This window comes from Homalodisca vitripennis, chromosome 1 (genome assembly GCF_021130785.1).
Source record: "Homalodisca vitripennis isolate AUS2020 chromosome 1, UT_GWSS_2.1, whole genome shotgun sequence".
In the NCBI taxonomy this organism is placed as follows: domain Eukaryota; kingdom Metazoa; phylum Arthropoda; class Insecta; order Hemiptera; family Cicadellidae; genus Homalodisca; species Homalodisca vitripennis.
The window spans coordinates 48,358,716-48,376,644 of record NC_060207.1 but is presented as its reverse complement, the minus strand read 5'-3'; the positions used below and the strand labels follow the sequence as shown (position 1 = coordinate 48,376,644).

Genomic DNA, 17,929 nt, shown 5'->3' with positions numbered 1-17,929 from the left:
CCTGGGGGTCCAATGGTTACCTGGTGATGTGTGCAGTGGTCTAGCTGTCCCATCTTCAGGTGTAGATGCCACAGACTCTGAGTCACTGTCCTGGGGCATAGCTAGACATTTGCTGTACACTTCATTCACCATCATTTGTATCTGAAAAAGATTACAACTTAACTCATCAGGCAATTAATTCAACTAAAATTAGTTCAATTACGATTTAATTTTAAATAAAAACATTTAAATAGATTTTTTTAGAGATTAGGCTGAATTATTTTAAATAGATAAGGTTGTCATATACATATGCCAAAATTAAACAATCAAAATACTTCTTTTTAAAGTTGTAAAAAACCATTGTCACATTTCATAAGTTCAGAGTAGAAGAAGGCAACAAGGCCCCCCTCCGGTGGGGGGTTGTGGTAGGGAGTGGGATACCTTCCTGTATCTGTTTATCAGCTGTGTGGATTGTGTTTCGCTCGCACAGTTTTGTTTACACTGCAGCTACTTTACTTCCTCTATAACTATATAATATTTTTGTGTGTAGGAATATAGAAGTGTCACAGTCTAAGCGTAAAACATTAATTGAACAGATTAATGTAGCCATAGACGTATCCAGGGAGCTTGCATTTTGTTGTGAGGTTAGCCGCGCAGTGGCAGTGGCCAATATAGATGTGTCGTTCGATCTTGACCCGTTCAGTTCGAACGGGTCAGTCAAGTGAACAAGTGTTCCGGATCAGAGTGTTTCAAAAGACCCGTTCACCTCGAACGTTTCTTTCACTTTTTCCTGCCAACTGAATAAATTTGGTATTTTTTTCAAATCAAATATATTATTTTTAATAATCGTTAAAACTTACAATATAATTACTGTTAATTATAATTAAGTTCATTTTAAAACCCTTAACCATGAAAAATAGCTTAACATCATATGGAACTAACTAAAACTATAGAGTTTATGCGTTAAGTTACACTAGGTCCCCAAAATTGTTCCGTCGTTCCTTTCGTTTACTGCTAACCGATTAAGAATAAAACTGTCGAGAGTAGGGAGTCTTGATATTAAGTGGTGGGAAATTAATAGGTTGGATATAAAATATCTTGTTATTTATTAAAAATAAATTATTTTCAAAAGAGCAATATGTCTGTTTAATTTTATTTAAATTAAAATTAAATTTATTAAATTGTAATTTATTTAAAACATTTGTAAGGGAATAACCTTACTTATGATAAATCAAAGGCATATCAATCAACAAAGTCCATTGATTATAAGTATTAACGTTTAAAATATTTAGTAATGTATCTAGTAACTTACAATTACATTTTATTAATCAATTTTAATAGATATATTTACATTTACTAGATTCCTAAAACAATAAATTTATTGTTTTATATATATATATATATATATATATATATAGTAATATATATAGTATACAATATATATTAATGTAATATATATATATATATATATATATATATAGTAATATATATATATATACACATTCACTGTACAATATGCTGTTTCTTCCTCTATTCAAACACTTTTTACAAGCGGATCCTTTTGTTCACTTGAGCATTACATTCAGTCGTTCATTTTGTACGGTCAACACGATGACCGGTATAACACGCTCTAGCGGGAAGGCTCAGCAACTCTGTACTGACCGGTTCAACTGAACGAATTGCAGCAGTGAATGAGACCAACTGAGCCAGATCAATCAAATGATCCGATAGAGCGAATGCCAAGCAGTGGTGGGGATACTGGGAGAGGGCGGCATCGCATCGTTGAAGGGTATTTACCACCCTACGTGAACTCAAATCACCCAAGGTCTTTTTGTAAACAGTTTGCCTATAACCTGTTTTACAAAAACTATTCTTTTTCATTTCATACATAAAAACCCCATTATAATTCACATTTTTACATTTGAGAGTACTCTTACTTTATTAAATAACATTTCAAAACCAATATAAGTCTTGCAAGAAACATCGAAAAAAACATTTTTGGTGACAAATCCAATTAGATATTGATTAATGTTCATTACCAAGGTATTAAACATATTATAATATTTGTGCTTTATTCTGATTTTTACCCTAGAAGTGTTACAAAAGCCACACTACTATAACCATAATTCTTTATGTGTTTGGTGAATTGCTAAATATATAATCCTAGAATCAAATGTTTGAACACTCACCAAAACTAACCTGTCGGATTCCTGGATTACAGAATCTAACACTAACTCACTTTATATAAGTTCAAGTAATACTACCTTCTTTTTAACCGTTTTCTAATATGACAAAGCTGTTAATTGTAGTCATAGAAAAACATTACCATTAAATGGGCTCCTGGCACATCTTGCACAAGCACTTATTCATTTTAATGTATTGATTTTTTAGAGTGTACATACTGATGAACATGAACTGTAATTGGTAAGTACTCAGAGTGTTTGGTAGAGCAAATTTGCTCTTATGTCCAGTTTTTAGTCCACAAAATTTTGTAAATAAACGTGTAATATAGTTTATATGTGCGTAGTTTATACTACCTTTTTATAGTATCTTGACTAACAGAGTGGATGAATTTTTCATTTGGAAGGAAAAGTTTGCTAGTAAGCAATGTATTTTATATTAAATATAATAATCTTTAACATACAATATTTTTAATACAATGTGCGGTAATTCTAAGCAATATATGGGTCAACCTCGATTTTTCTCATATTACAATATAATGTTCCAATAGTCAATTAGAAAAGGAAATAACTAGAATTTCTTGCCGGAAAGCAGTTATAGGGAGCAGGCAACTCATATTACAATATAATGTTCCAATAGTCAATAAGAAAAGGAAATGACTAGAATTTCTTGCTGGAAAGCAGTTATAGGGAGCAGGCAACCGCGAGAATTACCTATTAGTGATCAGGGGCACTGACGTAATCTGGGCTTCAAATTTGGAACTACTCGAGTTAATTTTTTTTCTAAAAGAGCAAGCAGCGCGAAGCGCTGCGCAGCGGGCAAGCATCGTGCGTGATCTTCGTCTATACTGAATTGATTCAGGCCAAAGGAATAACACAGATTCCTTTACCAGATTTTTACGGAGATTTTGTATTGGGCGGATTATATTGGTTTATTTTGCTTTCCAGCATGTAATTATGTGTTTAAAATTGTTTTACATACATTACCTACATTATATTGTAATATGTAATAACAATTTATCAGAAATTTTTAATAAAAAAAAAGGATCACGCACAATGCCTGCCCGCTGCGCAGCGCATCGCGCTGCTTGCTCTTTTAGAAAAAAAATTAACTCGAGTAGTTCCAAATTTGAAGCCCAGATCACGTCAGTGCCCCTGATCACTAATAGGTAACTCTAAGCAATATATGACCGTCTGGCCGTTGCCTGCTCCCTATAACTGCTTTCCGGCAAGAAATTCTAGTCATTTCCTTTTCTAATTGACTATTGGAACATTATATTGTAATATGAGAAAAATCGAGGTTGACCCATATATTGCTTAGAATTACCCAATGTGCATAGCAAACAATGATTCCTTTATCTTCATTTCTGTTCAGGATTGAAAAGGAGCATAAAAAATAGCACACTCTGCTTTGTAAACTGTATATATTATATTTTATTGTTGATGAATTAAAATAGTTCTACCAGCTCAGTCAGAAGAAGTAGGTATGTTTAGTGACAGCTGAAATATTAATAACTGATTTGTTGTGAAATTTATAGGTAATCAATATCTTGAAACCATTTGAGATACAAAAAAACTGTTCATTAGAAAATGTTTATGAAATATTATATACAAATTATTATATTATCTAAAACATGAATAAAAATAATAAAATATTAATGGAAATATACTTTTATTGTATACTACTAACAGCAGTTAAGTGGTTCTTGATTTTTGTTACAATAAACCAAGCTTTAAAAACATATCAGAAAATGTAAATATTGATTGTTATGAAAACAGTCTGGTCATGTTTGATTGCAATGTTTGTTGGCTTCTCAGTAGTAAAAACTGTGTGCTTTCCTAATAATACATTGCAGGCCTAATATATATTAATACCAAAACAAGCATATAAAAACTAATTGCAATTTTTTACACTATACAGTTTCTGACGTTTATATTGTGAAAACTGTGAAGAAAGTGAGTTCTAGTGTTTAATGCACTAAGGTTTAGGAGAATGGCAGTGCTGTAATAGGGTAATGAAACTGTTTTAATGCCTTAACTGTAAATCAAAATGTCCGCTATCACTAAAAATCCTGATGACTATGATGTCCTGTAAAACATTTCCTGTGTGAAAAAGAACTTTCTGCTGTATACAGAAAAAATAGAGTGCAGTAGAGAAATTATGCCATTTTGTTTTGGGAAGATCAGGTAAATTTGACATAGTTTTTCTGCACAATAACAATAGGCTTCATGCTTCCATTCACATATGTTCAGGTTGATTAACTGTTCCAAATGGAAGTCATTTGATCACCTGTAATGCCATGGTTCCCATCACAGGATTTCCAAGTTAAAACATGGCTGTGGCCGCTGAAGTCTGAAGATGATTTATGAGTTAAAGGAGAAAGGAGTTAAAGAACAAAACATGCCCCCACCCACAGATATATTTCTACATCAAGGGTTCCAAGAATCGTTCCTTAATATGACAAGAATCTTTATGTAGAGGATAATTAATTGGAAAAAGGGAAAAATCATAGCTTTAAGTTGTATATATTTATAAAAACCCATCTTAATATACTAGTATTTTTGACTAAAAAATGTATCACAAACACCCTAGTATTTTAAGCAAGAACTTTCACGTTGTCTCAATTGGTTGCTTTCAATGTATGTCCCGCCGTCTCTTCCAAGAAAGAATAGTTAATTAACTGTCCAATTAAAAATGACAGCTGTGTTCATTGTTGGGTTCTCACAAAATTTGTTTAATTGACATCAAAATGAATTCTTTAGCTCTTTAGCAAAGAGTTAAATTACATTATTTATGATTTTATATCTAAAATACAGGGTGTCCTGTAATTAACAACAAAAAATTTACCAAGATATAATTCAGGTGAAAACAAATAAATTTGTCTGTCTGGCTATATGTGTTAAAAAAATTTTACTTACAAAATGGTTTCAGATATCAAGTTGAAACTAATATCATTTACAAAAATAAAATGGTGGCCATTTAAAATTTTCAAAGACTGACAACTTTAAGACTGAGTACTTTTATTACAAAATAATAAGAATGATAAAAATTGGCCATTTTCAATACAAACATTTCTGTATTACGTTGAATGTTGTACAATAAGTAGTTAAAGAAATAATTAAGATATAGAACTGGTATTGTTTCATAAAATACTTAAATTTTGAAATGAAAATTACTTTCTTTAATGGTGAATTGTTTTTAGTTATTTGGAAAAACATCATAAAATTGTTATAAGCCACTAAATTTCAATAACATACAACAATTCAGTTTTAATTAAAAAAGAAAAGACAATTAATATTTTATTGACTAAAAATAGTTTCAAATATAATTTTAAAAAACTAAATGAGAAGTGCATTTTCAAATAATAATTTGTTAGTAACTTATTGATCAACTTATCTATAATTTGTATTTCTTATTATACATGTTAGGTCAACGTGGATCATATAAATTGAACAACTGTAAAGTGGAGAGTATGTTAGTTTTTTGTTATTAACATGACAAAAATTAACGAAATACGTTTCAAAGAGTATATAGGGTGAGGCAGACCACCCATCCGCGATGTATAGTGATTGTACCGTGAAACCACTTAGAAGGTATCTCCATGCAGTTCTTAATTTAGTGAAATTCAGTTTAGATCCATTTTATTGTCCTTAAGAATCCTGAATTCTTTAGCTAATTCCTGCATCTGTAGCCACACTTCTAGATGAGTCATGTGGATTGATCTGAACTGCAGCCAAAGTGTCTGGTGCCTTATCACCCTTTACAGGCCTAGTGAGATGGTTCACTTTATTATGATTCGGTTGTACATTTCCAGTATCAAGGACATGACTAGCAAGTCTTTGGAAAACCTTTCACGAATAGTATTCACGGTCTGGGTAACATTGAGCATACAGAGCAGCAGTAGCTGTGTAGTTCTGTAAACATTCTCCTAACACCATCAATATCGAGAAAGCTTCCACATTGGTGAATGGTATATCTGACAGACAACAATACACATCTTCACGGACACAGCACAAAACACACAGCTGTTTATTAAAAACAGGTTAAAACATAGATAGCATTGCTATTTGGTTTGTTATTAAACAATTCCTCCACAAGTCACAAACAGATAAGTCGCAATTAACATTTAAATTTGATAGGAATTCACACTTTTAGTATACAATACCTCTAATCATTGGAAAATGTTTAAAAACAAGTGGTAGACACTTTTGAATAACCTAAGGCAAAGGTAGGAGAATACAACAGCGTACTAAAAATGCAATAAAACTATATTAAAATGAGTAATATGAGTATTTTTGGTGCCATTTGTCAACCATCAAAGATAAAGTCAAACTTTAAATACAAAACATTTTAGTTGTTAAGAGAGTTATTGATAGTTGTAATAAGAGTCATACCCTGCTATTTTAATTTTTTAGGTTTTATGAGTTTCAAATATCTTAATCTAAATTTCAACTATAAAAAAAATATATGGAAATGTGCTGAAAAATGACAACTAACATAGTTTTAGAGAGTGTACTTCTTTAGTAACCTTGCATAAAAATTTGGATTTGCTGAACTTTAAAACTAACTGCTAAACGTGGTAACAGTAAAAAAGCTATGAAACCATACAACTATGACATTTTATTCCACCCTGTAAAGAAGAAGTGAAATAAATTAAACCTTTTTTTAAAATGATCAGTGAATAGAGACCTTTAAAATGTATGTATGTATGACTCGACCTAACTGTACATTTGAAAATATTTAAAAAATTATCCCTATCAACCCCCTTTCAAATTGGCATTTTGTGGTATTTTTGGGTTTTAATTTTGTTTTATATTCTGTAATTTTTATTTTGAATAGTGTATTTATCAAATATTAGTTTATGAATAGAAGCTTTGCTGTTTCTATTTTTATAATTTTTGTCAAAGTGGCAACCACTTTCAGTAAATGTTATAACTTCTTTATTGGACACATTTGTTATCAGCCTAGTACAAATTAACAAAAACCAAATTCTTCCACTCTGATAAAAAAAAGAATTAAAATTTTTGAAAATGACATGTATATAGTATCAAACTATAATTTTATTTAGTTTCTAGCTCTAACATCTAACAGTAATTACAAGCAAGTAATTACGTTAAGCAATAAAACGGCTAGAACTTACTAACCTGTGTTTTTTATATCAGATATTCAAACTAAAAATTTCACTTCTATTTCCTAGAAAGATGTTCCGAGTTCCATCCCTCCATCTTTATCCATTAAAAACTAAACTGAGTGTATCCATACTTTTAACTATTCTTGTTACTTGGTTGACACAAACAAGGAAACATAATAGTATAATATATATATATATATATATATATATATATATATATATTTGGTAAAAATTATTTATTATCACTTCTTTAAATCTTGTTTTCTTACATTTCTTAGAAGAAATAATTTTGTTATGGCCATATTTTAATTCAAGGTCAAATGAATTGTAATGAATGGATAAATATATTATTTCAATAGACTGATGAGAGAAATTGTTACAAGTAATTGAGATGAAGCCTATATTAATGCCTGCTATTACAAATAGTTGAGATGAAGGCTACATTAATGCCTGCTGTTACATATAGTTGAGATGAAACCTAAATTACCTTCTCATTGTCGATATGGAAGTCCTTGTCGCCAGCACGGGAGAGATCGACACTGAAACTTCGACCAGGTACACATTGTGGCTGGAAGCCCTCAATGTCAAGACTGGCACTTCTCCCAGGGAATGTCTTAGTTGCACTGCTTTCAAACAATTTTCTCTGCGCAGAATTTTTCTCAGGTGCTGGGCTTTGTAACAAAGGCACTTTTTCCAAAATTGGAGAGGACTAAAACAGAAAGTGTGCAAAATCGAAAAATTTTATTTAAGTTTTATCTTCAAAAGCTAGAAGCTCTGAAACAGTCAATTATCTTAGATACAGTAACATAAAAATACATATAACATGCCCTTCCAAATGCTAAAAATAAATTTATAATAGAATTAGTGCAAGGGTGTTTAGTAAGTTTTAACAGTATTAACAAAATTGTAGTCTTTTATACAAATTTGTATAATTTACCTGACTCATTTCACCCATATTTTCCTAATATAACATTCTGGTTTATTTCAGAAGAGTGCAACCACTGGAATGAGTCAACACAATAAACTATATCTCTTGTAAATAAACAATGTTTCTATTACAGCCGTGACTAACTATCATCACCTCTAATGTTACAGTTCTTTCGCAGTTTCTCACCACAGTACTATATACAAAACATAAGTTACTAAAGTACCTTGTTGATATATTATTGTAATAGATAACTATAGCAGTGTATCACAATATAATCATCAACATTTTAAATGGTAATTAGAATGGCAAATGTTTGTAACATGTTTATTCATAAGGAGTTTATATAGTTTCAAAATAGGTTTTGAAAAAATAGCTTTTTAAAAATCAGTAGGTATTAGTAGGTAATACACTAAGTAAAATTGCATTTTAATTTTAAAAACACTTAAACTAAAATTGTTTACATCGGTTAAATCTCATATACCATTAAAAGTGACAGATACAGACTTTCACAGTGAAAAAACTCATCAAGTACTAAACCCTAATCACATATTTTACAATAATAATATAGCCTACATTTTATTAACAAAAGCAGATTTATTTATTTACCAATGGCAGAGCCAATTTAATTATAGCAACCTAAAAATGGTTTTAAAACAATAAAATATAAAAATGTAAACATTATCATCACTAACATTACATTGCTGCTTATGTGGTGTTAGTGTTTAGTTTTAGGCTGAGAGCCTTACAAAAATATTGAGAACAGCATTTAGATAATCAGATAGACAATGGTGGTTTGACAATAAAAACAAATCACTCTACAGGCATAATAATCTCCATCTTATTAAGGACCTGACAGTTCCTTCTTATTGTCTGTCTGCATTTATATGCAATAACACTTGATAGAAAGGTTCTAGAAACTTGAAATATAGAATCCTCTTTTAACTCAATTATAGGGTCCAAGGAAGAACCCTACTGACTTTGAATTCAAAAGGTCAAAGGGCAGAGTAATTTAGGTAATGACTTCAGTTGTATTCTACTGACTCACCTGATACTCCATTGTATAAACTTATTGAAATCGTATCTGAGCATAATTGTTATGTGATTAGAATGTGTTTATTATAGACAGCAACTGAGGTCCTGATTGTATTGAATGTTGCACAGGAAGCTACACTAATATTTTTTTCTTTACTGTCAAATGACTAGAAGCCCTCCCAGAGATAGTGAGCATTATTTCAGTCATGCTACCTTGCTCTGTTGTATGTTTCCCTAACATTTAGGCTTAAAAATGCATTAAGGGAGTCCTGTCATCCTCCGCAGTATATTAGGCCAATCACGTTATTGCTTTACTCAAACATCTCAACATTTATGTATAGTGATGTGCCCCTCCTGATCATCCATTGGGTTGCCTATATACAGGGTGTCCCACAAGTAACTTCTCAGGTGGTTTCCTCTCATCAAAATAATGAAAAAAGTTCATATAAACATATGTCCGGAAACGCTTTGCTAGCATGCTACAGCTAGTGGAAGATTTTGCCTGATTTTCTAGGAAAGGATGGAAATAAAGTGAAACTGATGTTTTTATGACGTAAAGATAGTTGTTAAATTTATTGGATTTTGTGTAAAATAAACTGAATTGTTCTTCTGGTAAACAATAACAATAATACAGATTTTTCAGTTATAAAACTTAACCTGGTGTACTAATTTTGTAACAGCAACATAAGAACCAAACAAGCAAATGATAGCTATAAAGCATTATGTTTGATGTTTCTTACTCTTGCAACAGTTTTAATACTGTTTTTGAAACTTACTTACCGTAAAATTACAGTAATCTTCTTTAGTATTTAATTTGATTTATTTAAATGTAAATTTTATTTATGTAACATCTAGTACAACACATATTATTATAGAAAGGTCCGAGTTGTGGTTTACATATATATATATATTTGCATTTATACTTACATAAAATTAAAGAAAATCAGTGTTCGTGTTTTTAATTTTCAGGTTCCTAAAACATTTCTTCAGAAAACCACTGATCAACAAAACAAACAAACAAAACTCAAACCAATAAATAATATAACCAAAAAAATATTTTTAACAAATAAATGCCATAAACATTATTCGTTTCCATTAATGGTTTGAGTTCTGTTTGATCAGTAGTGTTCTGATGAAGGGTTCCGGGAGCCCAAAAACTAAGCAACATGTGCACTGATTTTCCTTTGTTTTTTCTGCTTTAAACCTCACTGCAAGTGTATATACAGGGTAAACCAGACAACATGGGCCACTGATTGTAGTGATATAACAAGTGAAGACAGAAACCTTTTTCAGTTGAACCCCCACTAATTTTTGGCCAAACAATTCAATAAAATTATTTTGAGTCCCTAAAAAAATCTGTTAGGGGTATTTTTGGGGGAGTGGTGGTGGTTTCTTTTTGGGGGAGTGGTGGTGGTTTCTTTTTGGGAAACTATTAAATGTAAAGGTGGCGCATATGGCACCTCATTTTAAAGATTTCTTGACACAGGTCATTTAAAAAAAATGTTTTCAATTTATCTTGCAAGGAAATTTTCTTTATCTTTATGTTCTTATGTTTTATAGTGTCAGCAGCTGCATTGTACGCTGAACGCTTTCCTGACAGATATCACTACTCACAAAAGGTATTTTGAAGCTTAGCTGATCGTGTTCCGAGAAACAAAGTTTGAATTGTAATCACAACAAAGGTAAGAAGATTGAAAGCCAATTAGAAACTAAAAATCTAAAAATATTTTAATGCATTTTACCAGCTTCTTCTTATTGGAAACCAAATGCTTAATTTATGAACAAACACTCCAATAAATGAGAAATTTTTATTTTTGTGAGGCCTTTCATGTTCAATGAACACATCGTCAGACCCACATAGCAATATTTTAGTGGCTGCTCTACAAAACCCACAGTACTCAAGCCAAAGAATAGTGGCTGACTCTGAGTTGAAATAAACAACAATTTTGAGAATCCTTCATGAAAACAAGATGCACCTCTGCAGGATATCATTACATCAAGTGCTTAGAATAGATGACCATCTTCAGTGTATCAAATTATGTTTATGGCCCAAGAGAGAATGAGTGAAGACCCTAACTTCTTTAATGATGTCCTCTGGTATGATGAGGTGACATTTGGAAGTAGCGGTGAGGTGAATCGCCACAACATGCGTTATTGTTCCTCCAAAAAATTCACATTGGATGCATGCAGTAGACAATCAAAGGTATTGGACACTGAACAAATGTGGGATAATTGGAAACAGTATAATTGGCCTCCACTTCTTTGAAGAAATGAAGATGTGTACAATTATTTCCTTAACAATGTCTTGCCTAACCTACTGATGGGTCTTTCGAATGAATTTAGTCAAAGAATGTGGCTGCAGCACGATGGCGTCCCTCCACATTATGCTATTGTTGTTTGTTATTAACTTAACGAACAGTTTCCTGATAAAAGGATAAAACGGGGTGGAACAGTGTGTTAGCCCAGATCAGACTTGTTTGAACTACTACTTTTGGGAGAGGTTGAAGTGTATGGTTTATGCTACAAGACCAACTACTAGAAAGGATATGATGGAAAGAATAAGAAATGCACTAGCTTCCATTTCTCCAGCGATCATAAACAGTTTCAGTGGGAGGATGGAGCTTTGCATTGGCTACGATAGGAAACAGTTTGAGCACCTGTAAGGTGTTGTTGGGCTTGATCAGTGCCGCATTTCCCTATAGGCCCACTAGGCCCAGGCCTAGGGCGCAAAATTTTAGGGGGCGCATAAATTTTAAAGTACACAAAAGAAAAAAGTTGCGGCGGCGGGTGGTGTTGGCGCTCGGCGGGGCGGGTGGCCAAGGTCAACTAGGTCCGGAGTGCGACTTTGACTCATTCATTGGTTCATTGCTTTTATTTATTCAAAACACTCCTATATATATATATATATATATATATATATATATATATAGAGGAGTATATATACTATTGTAATTATCTTTCATCAAAATTACGTAATTAAGAAATTTACTGGATTTCTACGTCAGTGTAATCAGAGTCCTCTGGGGGGGGGGGGGGCGCTTTTTGGTCTGTAGGCCTAGGGGCGCCGAATTTGTAAATGCGGCCCTGGGCTTGATAAAGGACTTTTCAAAGTATTAGTAGTGTTCAACTGTCTATTATAATTTATTGCATGGATACAATTCTTTAATCATTTAAAATTGTTGTTTGCCTACAGAACCGAAACCACTTGAGATAAAGCCAAAGTTTAAACACAAACAATTTTTTTACTATCTTTAATTTGGTGTAATGAAAACCTTACAGTTGTATTTAATAATTTTTTAGTTATAAACATGTTTTAATTTTCAAAATGTAAACAATTTTTAAATGTCAACATTTTTTGTGAAGTGAACTTTCTTGGTTATTGTTTAGAAGTTTAGGTCCTCAACTTTTTTGGGTAACATTTGGAGCTATATAAGTCGTTCAAAAAAGTAACAATAAAAAACCTGTTAAAGCTATTTGTTTTAGATTTTTTAACACCCTGTACGTTTACAATTAACTGTCCCACAAAATATACAAATAAGTCGAAACTTGGTAAAAAAATTGATTTTATACAGCAAATACCTCAGATAAATTCATTGGTCAGCTTGGTACCTCATTTTGTTCCAAAATGACCGCCATTCAACTGTTTTTAATCACAGCTTTGTTATTTTATAAACATACCTGTAGAGAAAAATTCAATTCAATTTGAAACAAACTATTTTCATACAGATGTTGTTGGAAACCTACATTTCAAACCATATTAATATTTCAACTGTCACAAAATTTACCTACTTCTACTGACTGATTAAAAAAAAATGTATTTCTTCTTTTTATCACTTATCAGATATTAGTATTATTATTATTAAACACTGCATTATCATTATTGATTTTTTTATGTAACCATTGATTGTTACTAATATTAATTTTACTTAATATGTTTACTGCAAAAGACGTGTGAGTACGCCTTACAAAGTCTCGTGAAATCAGAACTACTAAATGTAGAGCCACAGTAAAAGTGTTAAATACAAATAATATAGCTAAACAGTTATTGTACAGCACTTTAACACATTGTCTGAAGCAAACACACTAGTGCACTTTCCTGTAACTAGGAATTAGGACCACAAAATAGAACCACAGTGAAGAGTTTAGCTAAGGTATCTATTTTCTAAGTTTATTTAGCTGTTGTTATAATCTCTTGTTGTTATCGCCTGTAACTGTACATAAGTATTGTTGTTAGAAACATATAGATGCATTGGTGTAGCTGAAGAAACCAATGGTTATTTATATTTTCACTCAATTTAAGACAAGCTTATTCATACACTCTTGTAAAATGGTTGGTACTGTAAATCATTAAAGTTTAAAATAGTCATCATGTACAAATAAAGTAACTTTAAGTCAAATACAATATTTTGGTTACCATGTTTGGAAGTGGGACACATTGTAAAAATTGTGACAATTACTTGTACAAGCTTTGCAACCTGCTATTGAGGAAAGTCAAGAGTGATGTCATCTAGTGAACCAGATCTAGAGCCAGATCACTTTAAACTATATGGGACTTGATCTGAGATCGAGAAAGTATCAATTGGAAATGCTCCTCACCATCAGCGTGATCTTCAGCATCCCACACTCCTGGGGAAAAAGAATAACATCCCTCGAGATAGTAACCAAATTTAAGCTCTGATCACATGAGCGCTTGTTAAGGTATAACTTTAACTTTGGTGCTACTAGCAATACATTTATGGGTACTTTGGGATTATACCGACCACACCAGTATGAAGAACACAAAAATATAAATTTATAGAAACAAACATGATAGAACAAAAAAAACAACTCTTTAATTACAAACTTACAAGCATTTCCAGGTATTGTGATCGGTATTGTTGTCACTGTTATCTTATCTTTCTCGAGAATCCTGATTACGGCAGGCCGCGCGGCATCACATGATTATTTAAGTTTTTTGCACGGTACATAATTGCCTTTCCATTACAATTCAATTTATATTTCTGATCAGCTCCTCTAGAATTTGATATTTTACTGATAGGTACTATCTCGAGGGATGTTTTTTTTTTCGTTGACATCAGCGCGGGGCAGCACCGCCGAAGCCCGTGCTGATGGCCGGAGGCACTCGCATTTTAGGTGGCAGAGTGTGATCAAGAATAAAAACAAGTTTTGAGTGTTTATTTTTTCAATAAAGAGTTTATTTTTTGTTTGGTAATGTTTGTTTTTGTTGAATTTTTGTGTTTGGAGAAATGTAGGGGTAAAACACGGAAGTACAACAGCGACGCACCAGCTGAACGGGCGGCGAGACTCTGCAATCACGTTATCTACTACACCTCTCGACTTTGACCTCTGTCTGAGGATGGGGAGGGGTTTGCGATAAGACGATTCCTGTTTTATATTGACGAAATATTGTTCTACGCTAATCTAGTAATCAGTAGAAGCAAAATGTCAAATAACGATTATGTCTGGGTGTGGTCGGTATAATCCCAAAGTACCCATTTATGATAACCTAATTTATACCTACTTATATCCTATAATAACAAGTAGTGAATAGGGACAGATTGGCCTTTGAATAATACCAAAATAACAAATTGAAAAAAGAAACATTAATGTAACATACCTATATTTGCAATATTTAAAATACATACAACTGTAGAATACAGCTATACTCGGAGTCACTGTTGGATGATTTATTACAAATTATTTAGGAAAATTATTAAGGTAAAGTTATATATATATATATATATAAAATAGTGCATGGTATATTTTAAAAATTGATGGGAGGATTAAAGTAGCCTCTTATAGTCATACATTTAGCTGAATAAATATGAGATTTACGAGAAATGAAATTAATCAAACACAAAATGCAAATAAACAGCAGAAGTTTGTTTGACACTGAGCAGAATTCCATGCAAATAGTAAAGCTTTCCTTTTGTAGTAGTTATTGTCAAAATTGTTTACAAAACATGCTATATACAAGAGAATGGGATGAGACTTACCATATAATGAAGATCAGGGATGATTGGTTTTTTCAAGACATTTCCAGTACCGTTACTATTCAAACAATGATTGTTTAATTTCTCATTCAGATTTATACTTTTTACAACCTGAGACACAGAGAGGACTTCAGAATTCTCCTTGGCTTTATGATTTTTTGCTTTTATTTGAGGTTTTGCATATACAGGTTCTTCAACACTGTTATGTTTAAGAGGCCTATTACGAAAATGAAATGTGTGCACTTCAGAAGAAGGCCTACTGTTCTCTTTTGAAATGAAACTATTCAACAATGGTTTGGCTTCATCTTCTATGTAAAAGTGTGACTTTGGTTCAAACGGAATGTCATATATGTGTGAAGATTTCATTAGATCCATTGAATTAGAACAGGAAAGAACACCAAAACACCCACTAGAAGAATATTTATCAGCAGAGGGTGTATCTGGAAGTGAACTTTTACGAATAGCTACTCTTTCATCAGGACTACATGACAGGTTTTCAGTCTTTGATTCGTTATCAACATAAAGCTTATTTCTGATAAGCTGCTGTTTTTTACCTATTTTAGGCTCTAGGATTTTTCCTTGTTGCTGATGGTTTAATAAGGCAATTTCAAGTTTTTTAAGCATTATCTGAGATTCTGTTTTTGATCTTATTGGTTTTATTAATTGTTTATCATTTTCTATTCTTTCACTTTCTAAATTAATATCATCACTCGATACACCAATATTTTTCTGAGCCCCAGAACGCAATGGATTACCAATGTTGTTTACACTATCAGTAATATGAGCAAATGTCCGTGGTGGTTTTTTAGGAGGGGGCCCTGAGGGTAAAGGTGACTTAAGGACTTTCTTTAAAGTATTAGACAATGTACAGTCTTCTAAACATTTTGTACCACTTTTTAGTGGTGTTTTAATAGGTGAAGTACTGGAATTATGTTTCAGTTTACCAGAATTATTACTAGTAATTGATCTTAGGTCAATATTTTTGGCTACAATTTTATTACAATTTTCTGTGCTATGTTGGTTTTTCTGGACATGGTTTGTGGTATTGTTTAGTTGCAGGGAATCAGGTCTCGGATTTAAAATAGCTCCCCTTTTTGTATCACAACCACTTCGTTTTGTAACAACAGCATACTCAGATGATAAACAAATATTCCTTCCTTGACCAGGGGTGTTGATAGCGTCTTTTTTAATATTTGTTACCGTTGTATTTACACTTAATTTATTCTCAATTGACAATGTCCTATCTTTAACAGTCTGATGTTGAGAAGGCACTTTGTTTAGATTAATATTACAGTCTGTCTTTAAAAGGCACTGTTCGTTCACAGAAGTTTGAAATTTTGAATCACATAGTGATCCTCCGCTCTCACTACTAGATATGGCTCTACTACCCTTCTCTGATCTAAATGCATGTGATCGTTTAATAATTCCCCTAGTGCCTACAGATGAAGAACTGGTAGAATGTTCAGCAGGTTTCTTAGGAAAACCTGAATTCAAGGGATGATTTAATTTAACAGAAATAGTACTTTCAGTTAAGTTTTGTCCTCTGGAAGCTTCACACAATCCCTCAAATTTCTTCTTTATGTCATATACTCTAGATCCCATACTGTAGTTTACAATTAAATAAAATTTTCTTTTAATTATACATGCAACTTAAAGACAGCAAATGTGCCTGCGTTATTGAGGAAAATAAAAAGCTGAAGGGTGATAGCATAATACAAAAGCTGCTTAAATGAAGTGCTTTAAAAACATAACCTACTCATTCCATTAGAACATCTGTACATGTCAGCTTAGCTAACAACAAAATTTGACTCTTTATACAATTTTTGTTTACCTTGAAAACATAAACAAGATAACTTCACTGAAAGAACAGCCAACTCTAATGCAACATAAAAACAAAATTACTTTCAAGTACAGATTTGTAAACAAGGAACAGGATCTCTACTTTTAAGAATCACATTACGAATTAGAATGATTCACGCTAGCATTTCTGCTCGTGGACATTGACAACAAACATTTTTTACAGGACAACACACACAAAATTCCTGGAATTTATTGGCTACATTGCCATTACCACTCCAACCCAACTCCTAACCAAAATTTCTTGTCCACGCAAAATCAACAAACCTGACAACGAAAAAAATAATTAATGACAGACACTAAACATTTTTACAAAGTTAAACATAGAGGAAAGAAAGGATAGCGTAATTGTGTCTTTCGGTGAGTAACGTTTATATGTACAGGCTTTAATTATGTATCAACCTTAACTTTACAGAGCTCTGATGCATAATTAAAGGAATCAGTCTTTGGAAAGTCAAAGGTAACTCTAACTAAAATATATTTTTAAGGGCAATTATTTTCTGGATACTCAGGTACACAGGTCGATCCCTCAAAAATTACTGCGGTGTCGCCTGTTTGCAGTCGTCTGATGAAACATAAATTCAAAATACTGCAATGACGTGGAACTATCATTAGTAGCTATTACATAATTGAAAAGAACGAAAATGTACAGGCTTATGTCACACACCCATGAGTCTTTTTGTTTAGGGGCGTCTTAAGACAACTTCTGACAGCTTATGTTTTCACATACCTGCCTAGATATATCGATGATGAACTAGACCAAAAAATATTCTCTATTGATCTATATAATCATTTGATTATTCCATTAGACTTGTAATTTATATATAT

General features: G+C 32.2%; 1 protein-coding gene across 2 annotated transcripts in view; it reads right to left on the bottom strand.

Annotated features, from left to right (window-relative positions):
• Positions 1-17,375, bottom strand: part of LOC124360985 (DENN domain-containing protein 2B-like) — a 90,349-nt gene extending 72,974 nt beyond the window's left edge. Inside the window, exons 1-3 of one of the 2 annotated variants that reach the window (XM_046815023.1) lie at positions 15,248-17,375; positions 7,779-8,000; positions 21-141 (exon numbers count right to left, since the gene is read on the bottom strand). In XM_046815023.1, the coding sequence (XP_046670979.1) occupies positions 21-141; positions 7,779-8,000; positions 15,248-16,846 (1,942 nt within the window). In that variant the 5' untranslated portion in view covers positions 16,847-17,375. The remainder of the gene's footprint in view (positions 1-20; positions 142-7,778; positions 8,001-15,247) is intronic. The other variant, XM_046815027.1, reaches the window with a different exon arrangement.
• Between the last annotated feature and the right edge of the window lie 554 nt (positions 17,376-17,929).